Source organism: Sorex araneus, chromosome 8 (assembly GCF_027595985.1).
Source record: "Sorex araneus isolate mSorAra2 chromosome 8, mSorAra2.pri, whole genome shotgun sequence".
Taxonomy (NCBI): Eukaryota; Metazoa; Chordata; class Mammalia; order Eulipotyphla; family Soricidae; genus Sorex; species Sorex araneus.
In genome coordinates, this window is record NC_073309.1 from 50,955,787 (window position 1) to 50,982,351 (window position 26,565).

Sequence of the window (26,565 nt, forward strand, 5' to 3'; positions counted from 1 at the left end):
ATCAGTATGTAAAGTTTGAGATGAATGTAGACTGCTTTCCATGAATTGAAAATTTTGAATGGGGTTGGGGTGTACAACATCCCATAATCTCAGGCCTAGCTAGACTTGGATGTAAACATCATTTTTCTGTTACTGTTACTTTAACTGACTATACTTCCGGTTGTGTAACTGACTTTGATATTGTTTCCGTTGACTAAGTTAATTTGCATATTCTGCCTATGTGGCTGAATATCATTGGTTAAAACATCAAGCTAGTTAATAAAAGGGGGCTGAACAGGCTTCTCTCCGGCAGACCACAGCACAAAAAAATCCGGAAACAGTTATGTGATCCTCCCAGAAAACGTATTTCTTTCGCGTGCATATCTTAAATGCCTCAGACTGTCTAACCAAACCTTACTGCAACATATGTTGCAACAGGGGTAATACAGCAGAAGTTCAATTTTTATTGGATTGTGACATTCAGTGCCCTGGATAGCTCAGTCTGGTGAGGGGTCTGAAAAATCTCTGTAATTTGTTGGTCTCTTTTAAGATTTAACGAGCATCCGGATCATTGTTGGTTGATGAGATTATTGGGTAGAAGATGATGTTTAAGGGCATGACTGACAGGCTTCCAGCAGAATAGGGGAAGGTGTCCCATCCCTGACTTCATGACAGCCTGAAGATTTCAGTCACAAAGCCCACATACCTGAGTTTTTCTTTTTTAAATTTTTTTTTAATTTATTGAATCACCATGAGATAGATACCTGATATTTCAACAGTTCATTTCTGAAGGAGCCTCACCCAGAGCCGTGGAGTCTGGCCGTGAGGTTGCAGTGGTTGGATGTGGAAGTTCTCTGCTGCCAAAACTCTGTTTAGGTAGGTGCTGGCTCACCCACTCCATTCTGGGGTATCCCATATGATTCAACCTGCCATGGAGTCTGGAAGCATCTCTGCCCCAATACAAATTTTAGTGACTAAAATTCCACTGACTTCCCGAAAATAGAGCACAGATTTTAGGACGATGTGAGAATCCAGACTTGACTTTGCTCATGTGATTTGTAACTCCCCTGGTGATTAGTTACTCAGATCCTGGAGTAAATTTGAGGAGGGTGCGCAAAGCACGGGGTGTTTAGGGATTACACGTGGCTCCACACTGGCAGGTCACAGGGTGCCATAAGCTATACCAGAGATGGAACGCTAGTCGGTCACTTGCAATGCAAGTGCCCTAATCTATGTACTCCTACATCAGCCCCATTACTTTTTAATGTTTATGTACCTATGCATTAAAATTTCTATTTCTTTGCTTTGAGGGAGACATTGGGGCCACAACTGGTGGGGGCAAAGAATACTCCTGACTCTGTGCTCAGGAGTGATCTCAAGCCATGCTCAAGGGACCATATCTCATGCCTGGGTTCCACTAGGGCCTTCCACATGCAAGGCAAGTCCTATCTCTCTGTCCCTAGTAATGAAGCACTTTTATTTTGCTTGTGTTTAGAATGGATGTGAATCAAAACCAGCACTTCACACGTGCCAGAGAAGTGCACTGTAAATTATTAACAGTCCCACACTAATAATACAATTTGATTAAATATTTCCTGAGAAGTACAATATTGAATTTTGCCAACTGACCATGTAGCCTGAGACATTAGGACAGAGAATCCCAAGAGTGCGGCCTGAATGGGCACTTTGTAGAGGATTTGGGTAGATCCCATAGTCTGTGCATCTACCGCCTACCCACTTTCTGTGATGTTGTATATGACTTTCATTTCTAAAGAATTGATTTGATTTCACTTTCACAAGACATATGTAAATGCTTATTTGGAAAGGAAAACTATTCCTAAACTGAGAGAATAAAATTTTACTCTTCACTCTCGTGGCCCTATTTCTCTCAACCTGAGCATGCAGGAGGCAAAGATAAGGCAAAGCACATCAATTTGGGGAGCAGTGAAAGGCAAGCTGGGGTTCATAGATTAAGGCAGAAAATGGAGAAAATTCTGCATGACAGTTCTGTCAATGTCAGTTTTCAGGAGGGCACAGAAAGGTAAAAAGTGAAAGAAGGAAGTGTATGATTTGACCAGGCTTCCTCGCTGCTCCAACGGAGTGGGGTTCTAGGAAGGATGAACGCTGTTGCATGTACTGTCACAAATATCACCTTCATTTCTCCAGCAATTGATACTTGATAGTTTCTTAAAGCAAGAGCTTTTGATCTAATTCAAAAGAGAAAGACTATTTTTAGGCTCTTGAGCCCATTGTGAATGACTTCACAGAGATCACTCTGTCAACTACCCTTTATACCGACTATCCCAGAGTAAATGATTGTACATTTAGGATTATCCTGCATATGTACATAAAGAGAAAATTCCAAGAACCATGTTTCTCATATAAATGATTATCTCCAGTCCAGGGTGCCTTGCTCTTCACTTTGATCGAACAATTACAGATTACATTTTGATGGGAGCACAAGAGTCTATCCTGCCAGTCTCACATTTACCAAATTTCAAAATATAGATATGCTTGTTCCCCATTACAATATAATCTTCTGCTCATAGATATTTTGATATAGTCATGACCAAATGGGTGACTCTGTATTGATTTGTGAGTCAGGGTGTAAAATTTGGTGAGCATTGCTGATATGGTAGCTAACAGGGGTGATTCTAAGAATATCTATAAATGAGGTGTGTGCATTTGTGTGACTGTGTGTGTGTTGTGGCATGTGATTAAATTTGACTTTACACTTATGTTCTCTGCCAACCGTTTGAAAATACCCTTTTAATTTTACTCTTTCTTTTGGGGCCCACACCTGGCAGTGCTCAGGGTCTCTTCGTTCCTCTGTGACCGATTGACCCCTGATGGTGCTCAGGGGATCGATGGTGTTGCAGATTTGAAAGTGGCAGCCACATACCTAGCAAGTACTTCCTCAGCCTTGACACTGGCAATACTGGGAAAGCTCTTACGAGCCCCCAACACAACTTCCTGAACTGCACACCCTTGGTTTAGTCTCATTTGGAATAAAACAATATTAACAACATTACTTGTAAGGTGACTCCTTGCCTTGCTTTTTTCACTCAGGGTGTACCAGAGTGGGTCGGGTGAGAACCCTACCTGCCCCAAGGGACCTGGACCCAGCAGCCAACCTCCACCACCCAACTGCCGCCACTCTCTAGGCCGCTTTATAAGATACTTCCTACCCATTTTACATAATTACTACACTATATTTGATGGAGTTCAGACAGTAGGCAACAAATCTTAGAGTGTACATATATATACATATATGTATGTGTGTGTGTATATATATATATATATATATATATATACCTTTTGAAAAGCCCTGCAAGCTGTCTAGAGTATCCCGCCCACACAGACAGAGCATGGTGGCAAGCTATTGGTGGCATATTCAATATGCAAAAACAGTAACGATAGTTCCCATTTCCCTGAGCCTGAAAGAGCCTCCAATGTTGGGAAAGATGAGTAAGGAGAGGCTGCTAAAATCTCAGGATCTTGGGGCTGGGAGGAATAGAGATGTTACTGGTGCCTGGTTGAGTGAATCAACAAACAGTGGGATGACATTGATACAGTGATACTTGTAATATTTTTATCCATTTATTTTTATCCATCCATATTTCTTGTTCCAAAGTGGGTTGCATTATATGCAGAGCAGTATACAGATCAATGGGAACAATATCACCAACGATGCAAAGACTGGTTAATCAGAGTACCAGGGAGAAATAAACGATCATAATCAATCAGCCCCTGGCATGCTCTTGTGCAAAGACAGAACCATGATCAACATCTCTATGAGATTCTGAACATTGTAGAACATTAGTCCCATGGGAACAGCTCTGGAGGAAGATCTTTCATCTTCTCCTTGTATATTTCATCAAAGGTTTCTGCTTGTGCCACTGTGAGGTGATTTTTCCAGTCCCCAGAAACACCTGACAAACATAAAAGAGAGACTCTGATTAGATGATGTCAGCTCTGCTGACACAAAGTCGTCTCCTCTTGGCCTGGGTACAAAACTTACCTCTGTCAAGTACTGATGCAGAAAAGGAAAACTAGAGCAAACAATTTCATGCTGTGCTAGATTTCTTCACTTTACTGAGTGTAACTGAGAAAGAAATGGTGTCACCCTCCCAAACCCCTCTCTTTATGTCGATGATCACTTCTTTGTAGAATGGTGAGATCCTGGTGGTGAATCATAATACAATTCACAGAGGATCTGATGTACTGAGTTTGAATGCTCTGTTTGGCTAGAGCTTTGATGAACGCTTCAGTCTCAATAGAAACAAAGGCTTTCTTTAAATTGATGAATGTTAGACAGAGCATCATCTTGAACTCTTGCAAAACCTCAATGAGCTTGTTCACCGTGTGGATATGGTTGATCCTGCTGAATCCTTTTTGGAACCCAGATTGCTCACATGGTTGTCCTTCATCTAGTGTTCTGCCACTCCTATTCAGGATGATTTGAGTGAACAACTTGTAGACGACGGACACAAGGCAGATTGTGTGATAGTTGCCGATGTCATGAATATCTTCCTTCTTGTACAACAGAATGGTCCTGCTGGTTTTCCATTGGAACGGAACCTTCAAACAGGTAGCATATGAAAAGCCAAGCCAGTGTATTGATGAGTACTGAGGGTAGATTTTTCAAGTGTTTGGGTCTGATCTTGTCTGGACTGGGTGTTGTACGCATCTTTGTTGACAAAATGGCATGTCAGATTTCAGAAGGGAGGATGTTGGAAAGACATATCTATCCTCCAGAATTTGGTATGCGGCAAGTGGACATGGATATCAAAGAGACCCAACTAGAAGTCATGGATAACTTTTTCCACTGCCCTTCTGGAAGATGTGATAGATCCATCAGGACGTTGAAGGGCAGTCATCTTGGTCTTATAATTAGCGAAGGGTAGGCGGGTGTTGCAAATATTTTCCCTGGCTTCTGCCGCATTGGCCAACACTGCAGCTCTTCTCTCTTTGAGGTATTCCTTATCTCTTCTCTGCACAGCTTTGCAAGCTCAGATGTTAGCTTGTGATTGTCTAGCACGTGACAAGGACAAATGGAGATGTTACTGGTGCCTGTACAAGCAAATCAAAAATTGATGGAATGAAAAATGATACAAGTGAACTAGAAAGGACTGTGACAGAGTCATTTCTCATTTCTTTTTTTTGTTGGTTTCTGGGCCTCAACTGGCTGTGTCAGAATTTTCTCTTGGGTCTTTGCTCAGGAATCACTCATGTCTTGGCTCAGAGTACCGTAGGTGTTGTTACATCAATCCTAGGTCGTCTGCATGCTATACAAGTGACTTCCATATTGTGTCTTCTCTCCAGTCCCTAATTTTCTTCAGAATAATCTCAGCTTGGAGATCACAGGTCAGGATTTCTATGTCAGAATACTTGGGGGTCAGAGGGATATCTCTCTCCATGACAGGAGGTGCTCCCTTCCCGTAACTACCTGGACACACTTTTGTTCACTATCTGCTTATAAGGAAACAAGTCATAGAAGTCTAGGGCTGCGTCTTCTTACCTAATTGTGGTAATGACCACTACAGACTTTACCTATTAATCCAGTTCTGAAGTCCTAGTAGGGAGGGGGGAGTCACTGACCTTTCAAAGACAGAAATTTTCCTGGAATATGCCTTATTTTGCTCGTCACAAAATCATTATCCTTCTCACACCAGAACAAAGTATTCTCACACAGAATGTTTCTACCCACTACAGCATCAGCTTTCCACAAGTGGTCTGTGAATCAAGTTATCTGTTTCCATATGCAGCAGCAAGAACTGCAGAACACAGGTCTCTTTTCCAAAGGAAAGGATCAGAATCAAGCCACAGGTTGCAGAAAAACAGTAGTTGATTGAGTCCCTGAGCAGGGACCAAACCCATAGTACAGGAGTTAGTTCTTTGCCTAGCACATGGTCGTACCAATTTCTATCCCTGGCATCCCACAGGGTCTCCCCAGAACCACCAGGAGTAATTCCTGAGTGCAGAGCAGGAGTAAATACTGAGCATCACTGGCATGGCTCACACCACCCCGTACTCCACCAAAAAAGAGTTACATATCAAATTATCCTAGATTTTAAGCATCAAGGAAAGCCTATTTATACTATCAGTATACCCCAACCTCTAGTCTGCCATGATGTGTCACCTGACTCCACAGCCCTGGGTCACAGCCGGGCCTGGCTTAGTATGAAAATCATTTCCTTCCTTCTTCTAGTCACACATCTTTGAAGCTGGAATTCTCCAAGTCTATGGCTGAGAAACTCTTTATCTTGAGCCCGAGGGTGGTGAATTCATTGAATTTTATTACAAGGGTCTGACACGAACTTGTAACAAAACAGCATTGTGCAATGAAAAACCTGACCTGTCTTCCCAAAAGATGAAAATTATATTTTAGACATTTCCTAGTTCAGGAAAGTGACAAGACCAAGCCCAGTTTGAATGTCTTTCCCAGATCATTGAGACTGGTCTGTTTGATGGTGGTGAGGAATTCGCAAGGATCCCTTTGTAAGCTGAATATCTGCATGGCAATTTCTGAGAAGAGAGAGAGATCTACTGACCTCACAGGACTCAGATGATCCCAAAGCAGGAATCAGCATCTGCCAGTGCCTGTAGCCCACGTCTTAACTATGAGAGACTTTCATAGGTCATAGGAGAAGGGCAATGAGTGATGGACAATGACCATGCATGAACTCAAACTCTTCTGATCTCAATCCTGTTATCCTTCCATACATACATAATTTTTCTTTACCTTTTCTCATCATGGTTGATTTCTTTAGATCAATATGAATACCATCCAGAAGGGAATAATTGGACATCTTATTTTCTTTCATAGCCTTGAAGGAAGAATTCTCGAGGACTGAATCCAGGGCTTCTGGTTCTAATTCCATGCCCAGAAATCGGCAGATCTTCTGCACACTGCTTCTTGTGTCCTTGAAGAAGACCAGATAAGAGCAACAATTTGAAAGATGTCAGAGAGGAGATGAGAGGGAAGAAACCCCAAAGGAACAAGGGGAGGAGGAGCAGAAGAGCGAGCACTTGGAAATTCCTGCTCCCAGGAGCTGGATAGGATGGAAAAAGTCAGAGGGAACACAGGGTGTGAAGAAGGCAGGTCCGCCTGATTCTCTGAGGAGTAGGTGAGCCCTTGCTGCTAAGCAGGGTCCAGAGTGGAACATGTTGAAAAGACTTTAGACACCTGTGGTCAGAGTCACTCAAGACAGATCCAGGGAGAAACTGACAAGGCGAGAGGGACAGACTGCAGCTCTCGTGGCGCCATTAAGGCTGTCCAGAAACACCCCGACTAAGGAGCTTATACTTGCACAATGTCATCCTATGCACAGTGTCAGTCATTGGACTGGGCGCACAAAGCACCAGAGGGAGATGATGAGAAAAAGGATGTATCTCTGGAAGGACTTTGCTGTGACTTATGTACCTTAGTTTCTCCCAGAACTCAGAAGCTTTTCACTTCCTATTTTCATGAGTCTTGATTATGTTCCACAAGAAAACTTCTGACTTGAAAAATGATTATAAGGAAAGTTGTTTTGGTGGCTGGAAACTTGTTCAGGGGATGAACAGGAATGAGTGTCAGAAGGAAACATTCTTTTTTTTTTTAATTGAATCACCATGTGGAAAGTTACAAAGCTTTCAGGCTTAAGTCTCAGTTACACAATGCTCAAACACCCATCCCTTCACCAGTGTACATATTCCACCACCAAGAACCACAGTAAACCTCCCCCCCAGCCTCCAATCCGCCCAGCCCCCACCCCACCTGTGTAGCTGATAAATCTCACTTTACTTTCTCTTTAATTTGATTACATTCAATATTTCAACAAAAAACTCACTATTATTGTTTGGAATTTCCCCCCTGCCCAAAGTCAGACCTGCTGGAAAGGAAGCATTCGATAATTTGTTTTCCATTGCTGAGAATGAAGAGATATGAGGTTGTGTGGCCACAATAGTGGCCGCGAGGGTTTGGATTTCTGTATTTTAGTAACCATGTCCAGAAAAATTTCTGCCAGAAGATCCATCATTTTTTGCTCGTACCTCTCTGCCACATTATATTCCATGCATGAGTGCAATCTTTCTATGTCTGTCTCTTTCTTTCTGACTCATTTCACCAACATGATCCTCCAATGAATGTTTTGGTAGGGAAGTATGTTGGGAAATAGGAGATAACTCCAGAGGCATCTGGGCAGCTCAAGTTACTTCCACATCCCATAATTCCCACCCCTATGAGCACCATCCCCAGTGAGACCACATTGGAGGACCCAGTGCCTATGTGATTCTCATGCATCACCTTCTTCTGGGTAGGGCTGCTACTCTTTCAACGTTGTTAAAGGGAGCAAAGAACCACGGGTAAGAGGAAAGAGTCTGCAGAGTGCTCTCCAAAGTGAGGCACCCGTGGCACGAACTGTTCTGCCCCCGGGACCTACCATATATCTACAGAGATGTTGGTTTGAGACCCAGAGTAGGAGGAACAGGTAATAAGGTGAAGATAGTTTGGGGATTCCGACCACAAGAACCAGAAAAAAAAAGTTACCCTTTTCAACTCTTCATAACTCAGCAGCAGGAAGTTCTCCCGATCTCTCATGGGCATCCAGCCATGGGTATGGTCGAACCACGAACCATAGGGCACTGCAGGTGGGGAGGCAGAGAAAGAAGTGGGTCCCACACCACGGTGTTTAAGATCCTCTGAATGTCGAAACTCAGGCAACATTGCTTGCCCCTCTCCATATGGGGGCCTTTACTACAGTTCACTGATTGAAGGGGAGGAAGTGGGCACACAGTGCTCCAACATCCCGGGGTCTCTTACTCAAGTCAGCTCTGCAACAGCTTTTTGAGGCTCTACGAAGTTCCTGCCCAGTGACCCAACCACGGATGGAGAGACAGAGTAGTGCATCTTGAATATATTGTCTCTTTATGATTTTGACAGTTGGTTTCATAATTATTTTCTCTTATGAAATGATCTCTGTCTATGTTTCTCTGTCTCTCTGTCTCTATCTCTCTGTCTCTTTCTGCCTGTATATCTCAACTATTCTGTTCTGAGAGCTTTGTCCTATGTTAAACTACTGTTTCCCAGGGAATGATCTAATGTGTCTATGTGACAGTGGTGGGCTTTCAGCTCCATTCATTCAAGATTTTCTCAGACATGTTTCCTTGTGTAATGACTTTTCTCGTGGATCATGTGTGTTTGGAAGGTTCAGGATCCCCCTAGGGGTTACATAGAATGTTATGTACTTTCTTTGTTGGAGTGTTGGGGGGTCACACACTACAGTGCTTAGGGATTATTCTGAATCTGTGTGCAAGGCTTGGGGAGCCATGCAGGACTTCGGATCACGTCAGAGTTGGCTGCGTGCAAGGCCAGTTGCTTCCCGCTGTGGCGTCTCTCTTCCAGCCCAGACTGCACTGAGTATTGCAGGTGTAGAGCATGTCTGTGCTCTTCTGTCTGATGAATGCTGGTGGTAATCACTCTGGCTGCGTGTTCTGCTCACTCCAGTTGTCCTTTGTGAAAGAGCCTAAAACAAAGGCTCATTTTTCAGGTGCATATATGAACAGAATGTCTCACTTTTCCAGAGACCACGACATTTTCAGAAAAGTAGTATGAAACTTGGGCGGAAAGTTCAATGTTATCCTTCCACACAATATTTGAGACTCAAAAGTCATTCTGAAAGTTTGTTGAGTGTAATCCATATTGATAAAATCATGTTGAGAACATTGAAAAATGAGTTAATCATTTATTAAAGCACGAATCTGCCAAAAACTTGGACCCAACTGATCCCATTAAATAATTTGACCCAACTTTGATTTGCTTTTGAAAATTAAGTGATTCTGAGCACAGAGATATTTGAGTATTATTTGCTACCAGTAATTGCACATCAGAGATGTGCATCTGACAATATAATATCGATTGAGAAAAAACTCAGGCTGGCTTCATTACAGGGAGACTGAAGATGTTTGACTTGGCCAGAATAACATGGAAGCTGATGAAGTGACTGGCACTCAAGTCTGGGCAAAAAGCAAGCCAAATAGTGTAAGAACTTGTCCAGGTAACATGCTTATTCGAAGTGTTTGGGACTCAGGAGTAAAAGATTTTTAAAATATGACATTCAGAAGTGTCTGGGAAAAGGAGATAATGAACTTTCCATTCAAGCAGAAGAACGGATTGGATAAAGGCAGGGGCAATATTACTGCAGGTCAACCCTTTCAAAACTCAACCCTCTCCCAGTGTTGCAACAATGTTGCAATTTTACCGGACAGTCAGAGGCACTTTACTCGCAGGAGAAATATACATTTTTGGGGGAGGATCACAGGACTGCCTCGGAGGTTTTGTGTTATGGCCTGCCAGAGAGGAGCTGAATATACAAATCAACCAACAGAAACAGTAACCGTCATTTAAAGTTACAGTAACCAAAACATAAACCATCGTTTACATCCAGGCCTAGCTAGGCCTGGGATTATGGGATGTTGTATACCAACACCCAGAACATAAAACGTTACTAAAAATGAGTGGATAGAGAAGAAGGAAACGTGTGTTTAGAGGAAAAATGTTGCAGACATAGAAGAAATTCCTCATATGCCCAGAACAAAATGCATTATTGTGTAAGGTTCCTAATGAATATTATAATCTTTTGACACTAAAATATCTCTGGCCTGGCCCTGAGAAGTGACACAACTAAACATGATTGTTGCAAAATATTGTCAGAAATGCACAGACAAGTGCTATCCATCCTGGGGTCTGTCCCACTGCAGCTTTGCCATTCAAAGTCTGTCTTGACATAGGAAATCTTGTGCCTGCATCAGTTCCTTCACTTCACTTCCTCACCTGCATCATTTATCTCCCTTCACTTCCCACCTATCACCAGAATGAGCTTGAGCACAGAACTGTGTCACTTTTGAAACCAAAACAGACCCACATCACATTTCTTTGATGAGTATCTATTTATAGTTGTTCTACTTGGTGGTTAGTTAGGTTGTTATCTTCTACTGGACTCATTTATAATTAACTTGTATTATTGGTGTGAATGCCTATATTCATTTATAGTTAACTTGAATCATCAGTGTGAATGACTGTGTTCGTTTATTATTAATTTGAATCATCGCTCTTTAAAATAGGAATGAGTAGCATAGTTGTAAGGTCAGTATGAGGCAAGCTAATATGAAGCAAGGGGACATTTGTTGACCCATAACGTGTTGATAAGTATGAATTTCTGGGTATATGTTTCCTATGAGATCACAGTAATCTCAGAATAGGTGGCTTTCAAATATGAACATAAAACTTCTATCTGTTATTAAAAATAGACTGTCAAAAGAAAGGAGAATTCTGCTTTGTTAAGATTGGAAACAAAGATCATGAAGAGAACATGACTGTTTATCGTACTTGCACCCAATTGTAGTTTCTAATACAGCCAATAGCTACATCATTGATAAGAAATGAATAAGCAGCTCATATTAACACCAGAAATATTGGATCTTATTTCAGCTACACCAGACAGATATCAGGATGACAAAACTAGGAGCAGGGATGTGGCTCAGCGACAGAGCACAGAATTGACATTCCTAGCACCTCAAAAACAAGCAGGTAGAAAGGTATTGAGGACAAAGATAATTTGGCCAACATGAGATTAAAGTTAGACTAATAATACTAGGGCAGGTTAGCATGAAAATTACTGATCAGTAACATCAATTTTACTGTTCTGTCAGTAAATGCAGAGAACAGTGAGTTTCTATGTCACAATAATGAATTGTGTTAAAGAGAAAAGAAGAAATCATTCCCATTCAAGAATATTCAGAGAATGACAGAAGGTCAATGACCTGTGCAGTTAAGACAACAAGACATTGATGGCAGCATGTGAAGGTAACAAAAATCAATGAAAAGACACCTGTGTTCTTGGATCTCCGGGAGCATGGCTGTGGTGGGTGTGTGTAGAGTACAGAGAGAGGGAACTAGAGAATCAGTGCAATTCTTATCAAAATTCCATGACATCTCTGAAGACATAGAAATGTGTATCTACAGTATCTACACTATGCAAAGTAGAAAAGACTCTAAGTAACCCAGTCTCACAAAAGCAACAGGAATAGAGCTGTAGACTTCACACACCCTGATTTCTCGTGTGATCACAAAGTTATGGCATCAATATGTTATAGTTCTGGATTCAAAATGGCATGTCATCTGGTGGGCTCAAGAGAATGCACATATCATTCAGTCATCAACCTTTAATGTTCACACATCAGAATCATAGACAAGAGCAGTACAGTAATGGCTCAGATGATTGTTCCATCAGTGTTACTATGAAAAGTGGTTTCAGGGTGAAAATGTATGAAGCCAATGTCTGTCTTATGCCACTCTCAAATTTGAGTCAAATGGGTCCAAAATTTGAGTTTTATTAAGACCTCGGGGCCTCAGAGCTTAGTTCTGTTTCTGTGCTCAGAATTCACTCCTGGGAAGCTCAGGGAACTGTATGGAGTTTCAGGAATCAAACAAAGGTCCATCATGTGTGAAGCAAGAGCCTCACCACTCTGTGGTTTCTCTAGCACCAAAATTGGTCAAATATTGAATGTAAGATTTCAAACCATGAAATTCCACCATATGGGACAAGAAATTATGGAATCTTGGCAAAGATATACCCCAAGATGTCTTGGGAAGTCAGGATTCTTTCATCCAGGTATTGGATGAAAAGCTGACCCCCAGACTGCACCCCCAGGGAAACAAAGGATGGGAGGACTAATACTGAAGTTTGTCCAGTGATTCCTGAAGCGCTATGTTTGTGAGGTTGCACTCCAGTAGAGAATTTGGATGTAGTAAAATCAGGCTCCATACTGACAAACCAGCTGCTAATTTTTGGGAAGACATTGAGTTACCATCCGGGTGTAACGTGAAATCCCATAAAGGACTCTGACATCCTCCATCCAACTACTGTATTTTACAGTCACTCACCATTTCCTTCAAGAAACCAATCAAAATATTGTTCCATTGATTCTGCTTCTTGAACATATTTTATGCCTTTCCAGAACAAATGGCCAGACACAATAACATCTCTGGGATTTCTAATGACATAAATCACCTTCAATAGAAAAAGGGGGTAAAAATCAACCATTGGAATTAAGTTCTGTTCTTTCTATGAAAATTCATCCATATTGAGAAGCATCAGTTTAGAACATGACTGTGTTTCCAGTGTGCCACAGAGGACATGCTTTGGTCTCCCCTCAGACTCGAGCTTCCACAATTCACCAAATAATCCCTCCTTTTACTTGAATCTATCCCCACTGAGGTGATCACCCATATTCTGTTTTTTAAACCATACATCCTTTTTATTGTTAAGTCATAAAGAGGTATCAAAATTAAAAGCAAAAATTACAGGGCAAGACAACATAACTACTAGGAGCGTCAAAGTAAGTGAAAATGGGACTAGGCACAGGGCAATATGAATTAATGAACATGGGAAGGACAAGGATGGGAAGAACAATGAGCATGTGCTGAAGATACTAGGGGAGAGGATCTGGTGTTGATCTTAGACAAGCGCCTAGATAAAGAAATAATGGGACAAGAGTTTTAAACCCCACTATGTGCTTAACAGTCATCCTTGCCATCGGCATTGTCTCTGTCATCCTCTCCTTCCTCAGCCTCTTTTTCATCATCTTTGATCAACTCCAGCTGGTCTTCCCCAGATCTTCATTATCATCATCATCGAGCAGATCCCCCTCCTCAGCAGAGTCATCTGCACCCCCCTCAGATTCCATCTTCACATTAGTCTCATCCTTCTTCAGGGAGTTGCTGCTCTGCTCCTCTTCTGATTTGTCATTCTTCATCTCTACTGCTTGTTTGCTTTGCTCCTTTTCTATTTTTTCCAGGTTTTCCAGTAGAGAATCCACTTTTTGTTTTATCTGATCACCCATATTCTTAATAGTAATTTTTATCAATCTAAAGTCTTACTTTCATTAATCATTTCTGTTTAGTTTGGAGGGGATTTTTTTGGAAAACATGTTGTTCAGGGCATATGCTTGACTCTGCTTTTAGGGATCATTCCTGCTTGGGCATAAGGGATGATATTGGGCGCTGGAGATTGAAGCTGAGAGGCACACATACAAAGCAAACACCCTTTCTTCTGCACTATTATTCCTGCCCTCTTTGCTCCTTTTGTTTAGAAATGATTAAAGTCATCATAAGTTACTTATCTTTATTGTTTAATTTGCTTCATAGGGCTTAATACTGTCAGGCTTCAAACTCATCAAAACAAAACATTTGCTACCTTTGAGTTTGGTAATTTTCCATTCTACATGTTCACCTCTCTTCTTCTATAATCCAAGAAAACACAAGACAATACAAAATAACTAGGTGTGGGGAGGGCGGGGTGGTAGGGAGAAGATGGTGGCAGCGTGTCTACAAGAGGCCAGAGCTGGCTGAGTGCTGAAGCTCTCAACTCTCTGAACAGTGGGCAGCTGCAGTCACAAAATTTCTGCTCGAAGGAAGGTAATGTCCATTAAATATTCTCCCTCAATGAGTGCCTTTGGAACCAGCTTGGCGCTGGCTGTGGATTATGGCCAGGAATGTGAACCCTGAAGAAGACTGCAGTGTGGCTCCATGTGCCCATGCTGGCTGAGGCAGGGCAGTCATGTGCAATATGTCAGTAGGCCACTGCAGCCACTGTATTTAAATGTGAATTCTAAACAATGATACTCAGGTCCAACCTGGCACCACCATGTTGCTCCGGATCTTGAATAGAGGGGCGCACAACGTTCCTGCCATGGGGGGAAGGCTCGGTGGACCAAGCTGCTTGCTGCCACCAGGGCATCCCAGCCGCCCCTGGCCCCCCACCCCCTCCACACATACACCCGATCAGCTCTCTCAGCGGTGGCTGACGGTGTCATATCTTGCAAGAAAATGTTTTTGACTCCACCTGCCTGGAGAGTAGATTCAGGACAGGAAATAGAGTCCCCTGGGAAGGTTCTGCACTGAACTGGTTATGGCTGCTAATTCTAAAAAGAATTAGCTCATCCAACAAGGTTTCAAAGATACCTGGTCTTGGATCTCCATGTTACCGAATGTCAATATTGGTACTCAGAGTTTCCACTAAATTGAGTTTGGGAGAGGAGAGAGCCTCCCATCAAACAGAAATCAGAAACCCCAGGACCCAAAACACCCGTCACTTATCCATCGTTTCCTTTCATGAGGAAATATGGCGATTGTGAGTCCAGGACACACAGAAGAGGCCCAGAGAGGAGAAGGCAGAGCTGTGCCTGTCTATCCACATAGACTCACTCTTCCTCACTTTGCTCTACTGTTCATTGCAAACTTACTCCTGTCTACAGATACACAGTATATTACTCTTTACGTTCCCTTGGTCCCTTGGGTCACCTCCCATTCCCGTGAGAGATGTGTTAGACTGTTGGACTTAACAGACATTGACAATTGGTAGAGACAAAGAGGGCAGAAAACTCAGGAGGGGTACCAATCGCTCACCCTGCCTTCAGGCATTCTTTCTTGAATGTTATCAGCAATCTCCTATGGATAGCTCTTTGGGCTTCAACCTTACCAAATATAAGTTGTATCTTAAACAGGGTTGGGTGACATAGCACAGAACAGAACTCTTTATCTCCATTTTAACTTGACTGCTAAAAACCCTGTTGAATGATTGACATAATGCACTCAGAAATACACAGTAATGCCATCTTACACAGAACCAAAGACCCCACACCAGACCTATGAAAGAGACTCTACATCTCCATCTCAGTCTCTGCTAACTTCTGGACATAGAGAGATTGAAAAAGCATTGATCACACATACGAGGACCATCGTGCACTCACCTTCACTTTGGCACTGAAGAGTGACTTGGGCATGAATTGGATTGGAAGGTGGGAACACATAAAGCGTGGGCCGTTTTTATCCTTCAATGCCTCATATCCCTCGTCTGTCTCTATCCACCGGAAACGTTCCCAGATAGGCACAGATTGAATCCACCTGGGATCGCCTTTGGAATGAATCAGGGAAAGAATCTCTACCATCCAATGTGTTCCTAAATAAAGGACAGAAAATGAAGACCAGTCATTTTCTTTGACTTTTAAAAATGTATGGTACTAATTATGGAACAAAATCACACGATTTTCACACATAAACTGCAGCTCTATCAATGAAAGTTGTGATCTGAAAGCAACCAAATTCCCGCAAACAGATAAATGTTTGAAGAAGATGAGAACTATACAGTGAGGAATCCTAGTCATCTGGGAGAAGATATGAAGTCCAACTCTTCTCATCTAATGTGGAAGTAATTATGAAATTAAATACCAGGTGACAGAGACACAGCAGTGAATCCTGGATGACAACAGCTCGCTGGAGATCTCTCCAGTCCCCGTACAGAATCAGTTCCACTGCGGCCCCTCAGATGGAGCGGGTGTGCCCCCTCCGCCTGTTCCAGATGAAACCCTGGCGGCCATGAGCTTCCAGAAGAAAAACCCAGGTATGTGGGTTCAGGGATTAAGACTCCAGGCCACATGGTAGCACCAGAAATGGGCCCTGCTTCGTGTCTCCCCGCCCGCTTGGGGTCCTAGCTCTCACACCCATGATCTGTCTCTAGATGCCACCTTAAGCACGTCTACGGCCTTGATGCAGAGACTCCCAAGTGAATCTCAAAGTGGATTAGCTCCCTACAGAGATGTCTCTGGATCCCAACCATTTACAATTTTAGAATTCAAAAAGTATGTGGCAGCTTTTGCAGCCTCGAGACCTCTCATGATATTCATGATAAGCAATAGAAAATAAATTATCTAGCATCTGTCCACGGCAAGCAGGATTGAATGGTGGTGGAAAAATTTGAAATATTGGTGGCGGAAAGGTTTAATGGTATTGGGACTGGTGTTGAAACATTAAATGTAATCAACTAATGTGAACAATCATATGAAAATATTTTTTTTAAATAATAATAAAACAAACTTTATTTATTTATTATCGGAGAGCCTGGCAAGCAACCAAGAGTATCTCGCTTTTATGGCAGAGCCTGGAAAGCTCCCCGTGGTGTATTCGATGTGCCATTAACAGTAACAAAAAGTCTCACAATGGAGATGTTAGTGGTGCCCGCTTGAGCAAATAGATGAGCAAGGGGATGACAGTGACAGTGAGTAAAATAAGTAAGTAAATAAAAATAAACACCAGGTTATATAACTGATAGATAATCAATCAAGAAAATAAACAAGGAAATAAAATAGAGGGGCTCTGGGAAAGAGACCCCTTATTCTGCGGTCACAATTTTGATGTTACTGAGGGACCAGTGGGTGAGCAATGGTGCAGGGGTGTTGGAAGTTTGGTGTTGGGTTTAGAATGGTGCGGTGTATCCCTAAACAGAAACATTTATACTCTTGAAATCCTCTGGTACCTCAGTAAGTAAAGAGGCAATCGTCACAGTGCTTGGGACTTGCCTGTAGTTATCCACTCGTTTCCCCATGGTTCTTTTTGTAAGAAATTCTTGAATTCCGGCTATGGGGCAAATTTCCTGGCCCTTGTATCAAATGTCCTTGGGGTCAATGAAATTAAAAAGAAAAAAAAGAACTCACTCACAAAAAAAGAAAGTCTTAAGTTACAAGAAGGAACTTTATACCTGGTTATAAACCTTCAAGCAGGACCTTCTATCGAATACATATAAACTCTTCCTTTTCCTTCCATTTACTCCGTAATCACCACCCATATTTTTCTGTTTTCATGAGCTCCAGAAGAGCAGGTACCCTTCCTAAATGCACCAGCACGATAGTTTGTCCTTGTGTCATTGGTTGTTGGACTCAACGCGGTCAACTGGACTCAATACTCTGTTGCGAGCACACAAAATCTTGTGGCTATTTCAGAATTTCACTCCTTCATAAAAGGTTGAAGAAACTTCACTCCTTCATAAAAGGTTGAAGAATATGCCCTGAGATTTTTGTGCTACATTTTAACTACACATTGCCAAGGCATTAGATCTTGAATTTGGCTCTGCCTCTGTCTCTACCCAATTGTCATTCCTATGCACTTACCCTGTCCCTGACCTCAGCCTCAGTCCTCATATTTTTCCCTTCCCTCACATAAGTAGCATCTTGATACACATAGCAACCTAGTATCATAGCTTCAGGACCAACCCCGGAAGAGATGCAAGCCAGATAAATCTCAGGGGTACAAGCATCTTTAGGCTGAATACTTTGGGGCTCTCTCAGGATGGGGGACAGGCCAAGACCCCTCCCTGCTGAAGCTCCAGCATCTGTACCCACTCCCCAGAGCTGGAGCCATGGAAACGACCCAACTCAGCTGCTTCACAACTCATTTCTGCAGAGATGCCAGTCCAATTAAAATTCCAGGTACATAGTATTTTGGCCTGAAAACTCTAGGTTCTTCTTGTAGTGGGGAAAAGCAGCCCCCACACCCTGCTGTATTGCTAGAAATTCCACAGGCAACACCCACATTGCACAGTCACTTCCTTATAAACAAGGCCTATCTTTACAACCTTGGGGAGATGCAAGCCAAACCAACCTGCTGAATCCAATTGGTACATATCTACAGATCCTGGACTTCTTGAGTGTGCAGTCACATTGGGGACTGAGCGACCCCTACAAATTCTACAATACTGACAGTCCATTAGAGCACACCAAGTCAAATGCGAAAGTAACATAGAAGTCAACAAAGCTCAATTTTAAAAATCAATAACAGAGAAGCTAAGCAATTGACAAACAACTTGGTTAACCCACAGACAAGCATTTTGTCCCCATTGTAAGACAACAATTTTCACAAATTTTGTTAATGCAGCATTATTCTAAAATTCCATTCAGTATTGGGCTGTAGCAAACAGCCTCTCAGAGGGGATTGGCTCCAGCTTTCCTCCCCGCCCCGAGCACAGCTCCCAGCGGCCAAGGCCCTCCAGAACCTAGTCACAGCCATGATCAAGGCCCCTCTCCACACATTTGGACAAGCCTCACGCATGAAGGTACTGGCAGAGGAATTCAGGTGTGTGTAATCCCATTAATGGCCAACATCCTGAGAATTAAAAGCAAGCTCCCAGAAGCGTGTGGCCGCTTCCCAGCCATGCGATATCTTATAAGCCACTTCTCCCTCTGAGAGAAAATTGCAAGCTACTGAGAGTTTCCTGCCCACATGGGAGAGCTTCACAAGCTTTCCGTGGTATGTTCATATGCCAAAGCCAGTAACAAGCTGGATCTCATTCCGCTGACCCTGAAAGATCCTCCAATAAAGCATCTTTGGGAAGGCCGAGTAGAGAGAAGCTTTCAAAATCTCAGAGATAGGACGAATGGAGAGGTTACTCGAGAAATTTGATGATCAACGGGATTTCATGGTTCATGATGCGTGATTTTGTGCCTACTAAAGGGCAGCCTTCGTGGGGTCAGGGGAAACAATCTAAGAACAGGGTAGAGGGAAGGTCACAATGGTGATTGGATAGGTTTGAAGCACAAAGGTCTGAAACAACAGTATTTTGAACAACTCTATGAACCCACAGTGTCTATATAAATCTGAAATAGGAAAAGTAAAATAAAGGAAAAATGAGTAGCATCTGTACAGGAATAACAGCACAATAGGCTGGACCAAATGTCAGACGTGCTTGAGGCCCTGAGTGAAATAACTGCATGAACCACCCCGTCCCCAGAACACCTAGAAGAGTCGCCTAGATCCCTAGAAATGCTATGATTCTCACTAAAGAAATAACACCGGCATCATTCAACTAATTCACTCTTCCAGACCCTTCATTTCCTGACCACTGCTCACATTTACATCTTTCCCTACAAACAACCTATTCAGTAAACATTTTTACATTCATTCTTTTTAAAAAAATACATATAACACCATGGTTTACCATGTTGTTCATAATACAGTTGTTTCAGGCATTAAATGTTCCAACATCATGCCTACCTCCAGTGTGACCTTCCTTCCACCAATGTCCCTGATAACCCACCCACCATCTCAACCTACCCTTTTAGAAGGTATAACAATTTTACTTCCTATGGCTTGTCAAAACACAAAGGCAAATGGAATTATACAAACTAAGGACAATAAAAGTTAATTGGTTTTTAGTGTTATAATTTCATAATGATGTTACTGAATCATTGACAATTTCCTGGGCATGTTGATGCTAGACCTTCATTCTTTTTTTTTTTTCTTTTTGGGTCACACCCAGCGATGCTCAGGGGTTACTCCTGACTTTGCACTCAGGAATTACTCCTGACGGTGCTTGAGGGACCATATGGGATGCCAGGGACTGAACCCGGATCGGCCGCGTGCAAGGCAAACTTCTACCCGCTGTGCTATCGCTCCGGCCCCTAGACGTTCATTCTTAGCATCTCAATTTAGATGGGACTTTTCTTCTCTTTAAATTGTCTTTAATTCACACCTCACAACTGAGAAGTGAAAATCTTCTTACAGGACAGATCTGATTATAGGACTATACGCAGTGTATAGTGATGCCACTACAGTCCCAGCTAATCAACAATCAAGCTCCCCTCTAGGTCTTTGATAAGCTCCCTCTGCACTTTAGGTTATTGACATTAGTTAAAACACTTGACACGGTCTTAGGATTCCATCTTATAGGCTCCCCTAGACCTTGGATAGTCCTCATCCCAACCTTGTTAGGATGTCTCTGTTCCAGACCAACAACCAGTTCCCTGGACACTGGTGGTCTGTCCTATAAAAAGTCCCTCTTTTCCATACTCTGCCACCCAATTCAGGTACCAGCCTGGATCAGGGCTCCTGCCTAAGCGTGTTTTGACCCAGTTCCCAGGAAAGCCGGTTTTCACCCTTGGTCTTCGGGGGATGGGAATTGAGGGACATCGTGCCGCATCCAAAGCTGAATCGTTCTTCCCACCCTCTGCCACCCTATTCAGTTACCAGCCTGGGTTGGGGCTCTGGCTCAGAGCTACAGCCGCAGTAATTATTCACTCCCCTCCATATCCCACAAGAACCAGAAGTTATCCTTTTAGTTGGATCTTTCACAAGATTAGCTTAACCAACAGAAACACATTAGCCAATATCACATTAAGCCCACCTAAATTAATATTGCATCATACACAGAATAATAACAGTGAGTGTGAAGTGCAGAGCCACATAGGTCACAATGGTAAAGCAACGCCGATCCCCACCAAGCTTACTTGTTGAAGAGGCTAGCCCAGAAGACCCCAACAGCAATGAAGTTATATACAACCTCTCTGACAAGGAATTTAGAAGGGAGCTACTTAGGATGTTTAGGGAGCTAAAAGAAACAATGGAATGCAATACTAATAAAATACAAGAAGATTGAAGGTAGAGATACGGAAAATACAAATGGAAATGTCAGACGTGAAAACCCTAGTAGGCGAATTAAAAACTCACTGGACAGCCAACGCAGCAGAGTAACAGCTGCTGAGGATAGAATTAGTGAGCTCGAAGATGAAGTCCAGAGACTCTAGGAAACAAGAGAAAATGGAAGAGACTGACACTCCGGGAACGGATGGTAAGAGTGGATTGTGACGAAGCCAAGAGGAGTAAATTAGAATTATTGGAGTCCCAGAGAGACAGGAAGAAAACCCTGATGAAGAAGAAACTGTCAAAGACATCATTGCTACGATGTTCCTAGAGCTGAAGAAAACATGTGACCACATTCAGGAGGCCCAAAGGGTACCAGCTAGAAGAAATCCAGATGAAAATACCCCAAGACACATCCTGATCAAAATGACCAAAACATTACATAGAGACAAAATTCTGAAAGCAACAAGATCAATGAAAGAAATTGCCTATATAGGAGCATCCTTAAGATTCACAGCCGACTTGTCTGATAAAACTCTCATGGCCCAAAAACAGTGGTAGGATATAGTGAAAAAACTCAATGAACTAAATGCCTCACCAAAAATATTTTACTAGCTAGACTCTCATTCATCACAGAAGAAACAGCACACAGTTTTACAGAAAAACAACAGCTCAGGAACTTCATAGACTCAAAACCATGGTTACAAGAACGACTGAATATAACTTTAAGACAAGACAGGATCCTCAAATACACCAAACTTCAGCAGAAAAATGGGACAAAACCCCCATAACAATAATCTCTCTCAATGTCAATGGGTTAAATGCACCAACTAAAAGACACAGAGTGGAAGGATGGATTAGAAAATTGAACCCAACATTCTTCTGCCTGCAAGAAACATATATCAAGAGTCAGAGCAAACACAGACTCAAAGTCAAAGGCTGGAAAACATCCTACAGGTGAACAACTCCCATAAAATGCTGGGTAGCCATCTTAGTATCAGACCACATTGATTTCAGACTGAAGATGGTCACAAGAGACAGTAAAGGTCATTTCTTATTGATATAGGGATCTATACAAAAGGAAGAACTAACAGTACTAAATACATATGCACTTAATGAAGGACCAAAAAAGTACTTAAAACAACTACTCATATACTTGAAGAAAGACATCGATAGCAACACAATTCTAGTGGGAGACTTCAACACTGCTTTATCACCTCTTGATAGATCAACCAGACTCAAGCTTAGCAAGGACATACAGCATCTGAGGGAAGAAATGGAATAAAGGGATTTAGTAGATATATACAGGACACTTCATCCTCAAAAAGCTGAATATACATTCTTTGCAAGTGTACATGTAACATTCTCCAAGATAAACCACGTGCTGAGCCACAAAACATACCTCCATAAAATTAAGAAGATAGAGATTGTATCAACGATCTTCTCAGACCACGATGTGCTAAAATCAGAAATAAATCACACACACAAACAGAAAACGAAATCAAGCACCTGGAAATTAAACAGTTCATTGTTGGACAATGAGTGGCTTAGAAAGGAAATCAAAGAAGAAATCAAAAGATTCCTGGAAATGAACGACAATAAGGACAGGAGATACCAAAACCTATGGGACACAGCAAAAGCTGTGTTAAAAGGAAAGTTCATAACTGTAAAAGCATTCCTCAGGCAGGAGGAGTGACCCCACCTAAGTAACCTAACCTCACAGCTTGAGAGCTTGGAGAATGACCAACAAAAGGAGCCGAATCCGAACAGGAGGAAGGAAATAATAAAACTCAGAGCAGAAATTAATGAGATGGAAGCAAAAAAAAAAAACAACCAAACAATCCGAAAGATCAATGAAACCAAGAGCTGGTTCTTTGAGAAATTAAACAATATCGATAAACCTCTAGCAAGACTCACCAAAAAAGCGAGAAAGAAAACCCTAATAAACCGAATTAGAAATGAAAAGGGGGACATTACAACAGAAATTACAGAAATTCAAAGAATTCTCAGAGATTACTTTGAGAATCTTTATGCTATGAAACATGAAAACCTCGAGGAAATGGACAAATTCCTAGACTCCTATAGCCTCCCAAGGCTGAGCCAATACCTAGAATACCTGAACAGACCTATCACCATCAATGAAATTGAAACAGTAATAAACAGTCTCCCCAAGCACAAAATCTATCCTGGCTCAGATGGATTTACAAGTGAATTTTCCAAACCTTTAAAGAGGACTTACTCCCAATACTCTTTAAGCTTTTTCAGGAAATTGAAGTATCAAAACACTTCCGAACAGCTTCTATGAAGCAAATATCACCCTGATACCAGACGTAGACAGAGATACCACAAAGAAAGAGCATTACAGACTGATATCCCTGATGAACACAGATGCAAGATACGAAACAAAATATCAGCAAATAGAATCCAACGACTCATCAAAAAGGTCATACACCATGACCAAGTAGGATTAATCCAAGGGATGCAAGGATGGTTTAACATTCGCAAGTCAATCAACATAATTCATCATATCAATAAAAAATAATAACCATATGATTGTATCAAAAGATGCAGAGAAATCCTTTGACAAGATTCAGCAACCGTTTATGATGAAAACTCTCAGCAGAATGGGCATCAAAGGAACTTTCCTTAATATAGTCAAAGCCATCTACCAAAAGCCCACGGCAGGTATCATTCTCAATGAGGAAAAACTGGAAGAATTCCCTCTAAGATATGGCACAAGGAAAGTTTGCCCACTTAGGCCACTCCTATTCATATAGGAAAGGAAGAAATGAAATTATCACTATTTGCAGATGATATGATGCTATACTTGGAAAACCCTATAGACTACAGTAAAGCTCCTAGAAACAATAAGTCAATATATTAAGGTGACAGGCCACAAAATCAACACCCAAAAGTCCATGGCTTTCTTTTATACAAATAATGAAAGAGAAGAAAGAGACATTTTAAAAATCCCTTTCACAATAGTACCTCAGAAACTCAAGTACCTGGGGCTGGAGCAATAGCACAGTGGGTAGGGCGTTTGCCTTGCACGCGGCCAACCCGGGTTAGATTCCCGGCATCCCATATGGTCCCCTGAGCACCGCCGAGGTAATTAGTGAGTGCAGAGCCAGGAGTAACTTCTAAGCATAGCCCAGTGTGACCCAAAAAGCAAAAAAAAGAAAATCAAGTACCTTGGAATCAGCTTAACCAAAGTGGTGAAGGACCTATACAAAGAAAATAACAAAACAGTACTTCAAGAAATAAAGGAGGACAATAGGAAGTGGAGAGTGGAGACACATCCCCTGCTCATGGATAGGGAGAATTAACATGTTCAAAATGGCAATACTGCCCAAAGCACTATACAAATTTAATGCAGTACCTATCAGGATACCCATGACATTTTTCAAAGAAATAGAGAAAACATTCCTGAAATTCATATGGAACAATAGACCCCCACGAATAGCTAAAGCAATCCTTGGAAAAAAGAAGATGGGTGGCGTCACCTTCCCCAACTTGAAACACTACTACAAAGCAGTAGTAATTAAAACAGCATGGTATTGGGATAAAAACAGACCTGCAGACCAATGGAACAGAGTTGAATATCCTGTCACAGACCCCAAATATATGGCCACTTAATCTTTGACAAAGGAGCAAGAAATGTGAAGTGCAACAAGGACAGCCTCTTCAACAAGTGGTGCTGGGAAAACTGGATAGCTACCTGCAAAAAAATAAACTCTGACCTCTGTCTAATGCCAGGCACAAAAGTCAGATCAAAGTGCATTAAAGACCTCAATATCAGACATGAATTTATAAGGTCCGTAGAAGAAAATGTAGGCAGAAATCTCCATGACATTGAAGCGAAAAGAATCTTTAAGGATGAAACAGCAGTAACCATGCAAGTGGAAGCAAACATAAACAAATGGGACTACATCAAACTAAGAAGCTTCTGCACGTCAAAAGAAACAGTGACCAAAATACAGAAAGAGCCCACAGAATGGGAAAGAATATTTACCCAATACCCATTTGATAAGGGATTAATATCAAGGATATACAAGACACTAGTAGACTTGTATAAGAAAAGAAATTTCCAACCCCAACAAAAAATGGGGAGAAGAAATGAACAGAAGTTTCCTCAAAAAGAAATAGAAGTGCCCAAAAGGCATATGAAAAAGTGCTCCACATCACTAGTCATCAAGGAGATGCAAATCAAAACAACAATGAGATATCATCTCACACTAAAGAGATTGGCACACATTCAAAAGTACAAAAGCAACCAGTGTCGGCATGGATGTGGGGGAAAAGGGACGCTCCTTCACTATTGGTGGGAATGCACTGGTCCAGCCTTTCTGGAACACAATATGGACAGTCCTTCAAAAACTAGAAATTGAGCTTCCATATGACCCCGCAATACCATTTCTGCGAATATATCCCAAGGATGCAAAAAAGCACAGTAGAAATGACATCTGTACCTATGTATTCATTGCAGCACTGTTCACAATAGCCAAATCCTGTAAACAACCCAAGTGCCCTAAAACAGATGACTGGTTAAAGAAACTTTGGTACATCTACACAGTGGAATACTATGCAGCTGTTAGGAGAGATGAAGTCATGAAATTTGCTTATAAATGGATAGATCTGGAGAATATCATGCTAAGTGACATGAGTCAGAAAGAGAGGGACAGACATAGAAGGACTGCACTCATTTGTGGAGTATTAAATAATATCACATGAGGCTGACACCCAAGGACAGTAGACACAAGGGCCAGGGGGATTTCCCCATAGCTGGAAGACTGCTTCATGAGCATAGGGGAGAAGGCAGATGGAATAGAGAAGGGATCACTAAGAAAATGATGGCTGGAGGAACCAGTTGGGATGGGAGATGCATGCTGAAGTAGATAATGGAACAAACATGATGACCTGTCAGTGATTGTGTTGCAAGCCATAATGCCCAAAAGTAGAGAGAGAGATGGGGAATATTGTCTGCCACAGAGGTAGGGGGAGGGTGGGTAAGAGGGATATACCCACCATATAGGTGGTGGGGAATGTGCACTGGTGGAGGTATCAGTGTTTGATAATTGTGAGATTGTAACCCAAACATGAAAGCCTGTAACTATCTCATGGTGATTCAATAAAATAAAAAAAAAGAAAGTCCCTCTTCTTTCCCTAATGCCCACAGACAGACCCACAGTCTGTCTTGCAACTTCTCCAGCTGCCTTACCTGATTTAGGGTAAGTCAGCAGCAAGACATCTTCATCTGTAAACAAAAAATTATGCCACTCTTCTGTCATGAAATTAGGTGTGAAAAACAAGGTGGGAAAAAATACACCGTTAATCCGTTTATTTTCACCAGACAT

General features: G+C 41.9%; 1 protein-coding gene across 1 annotated transcript; it reads right to left on the reverse strand.

Annotated features, from left to right (window-relative positions):
• Positions 1–3,798: 3,798 nt before the first annotated feature.
• Positions 3,799–26,565, reverse strand: LOC101554810 (sulfotransferase 2A1-like). Its single transcript, XM_055146091.1, has 6 exons — positions 26,430–26,565; positions 15,775–15,983; positions 12,908–13,034; positions 8,513–8,607; positions 6,725–6,905; positions 3,799–3,911 (listed from the first exon to the last, which is right to left on the reverse strand). Exons 1-6 carry the CDS (start codon positions 26,563–26,565, stop codon positions 3,799–3,801), a joined length of 861 nt encoding a protein of 286 aa, XP_055002066.1.

What these genes read in the sequence shown, in the direction of transcription:
- LOC101554810 (XM_055146091.1), bottom strand. Translation starts at nt 26,565, where the DNA reads ATGTCTGGTGAAAATAAACGGATTAACGGTGTATTTTTTCCCACCTTG. An exon ending in TTGGTTTCTTGAAGGAAATG is followed by an intron (nt 8,608 to 12,907) that starts GTGAGTGACTGT and finishes CCCCACCTGCAG; the next exon opens with TGCCCTATGGTTCGTGGTTC. An exon ending in GTTATGAAGAGTTGAAAAGG is followed by an intron (nt 6,906 to 8,512) that starts GTAACTTTTTTT and finishes GTCTTCTTCAAG; the next exon opens with GACACAAGAAGCAGTGTGCA.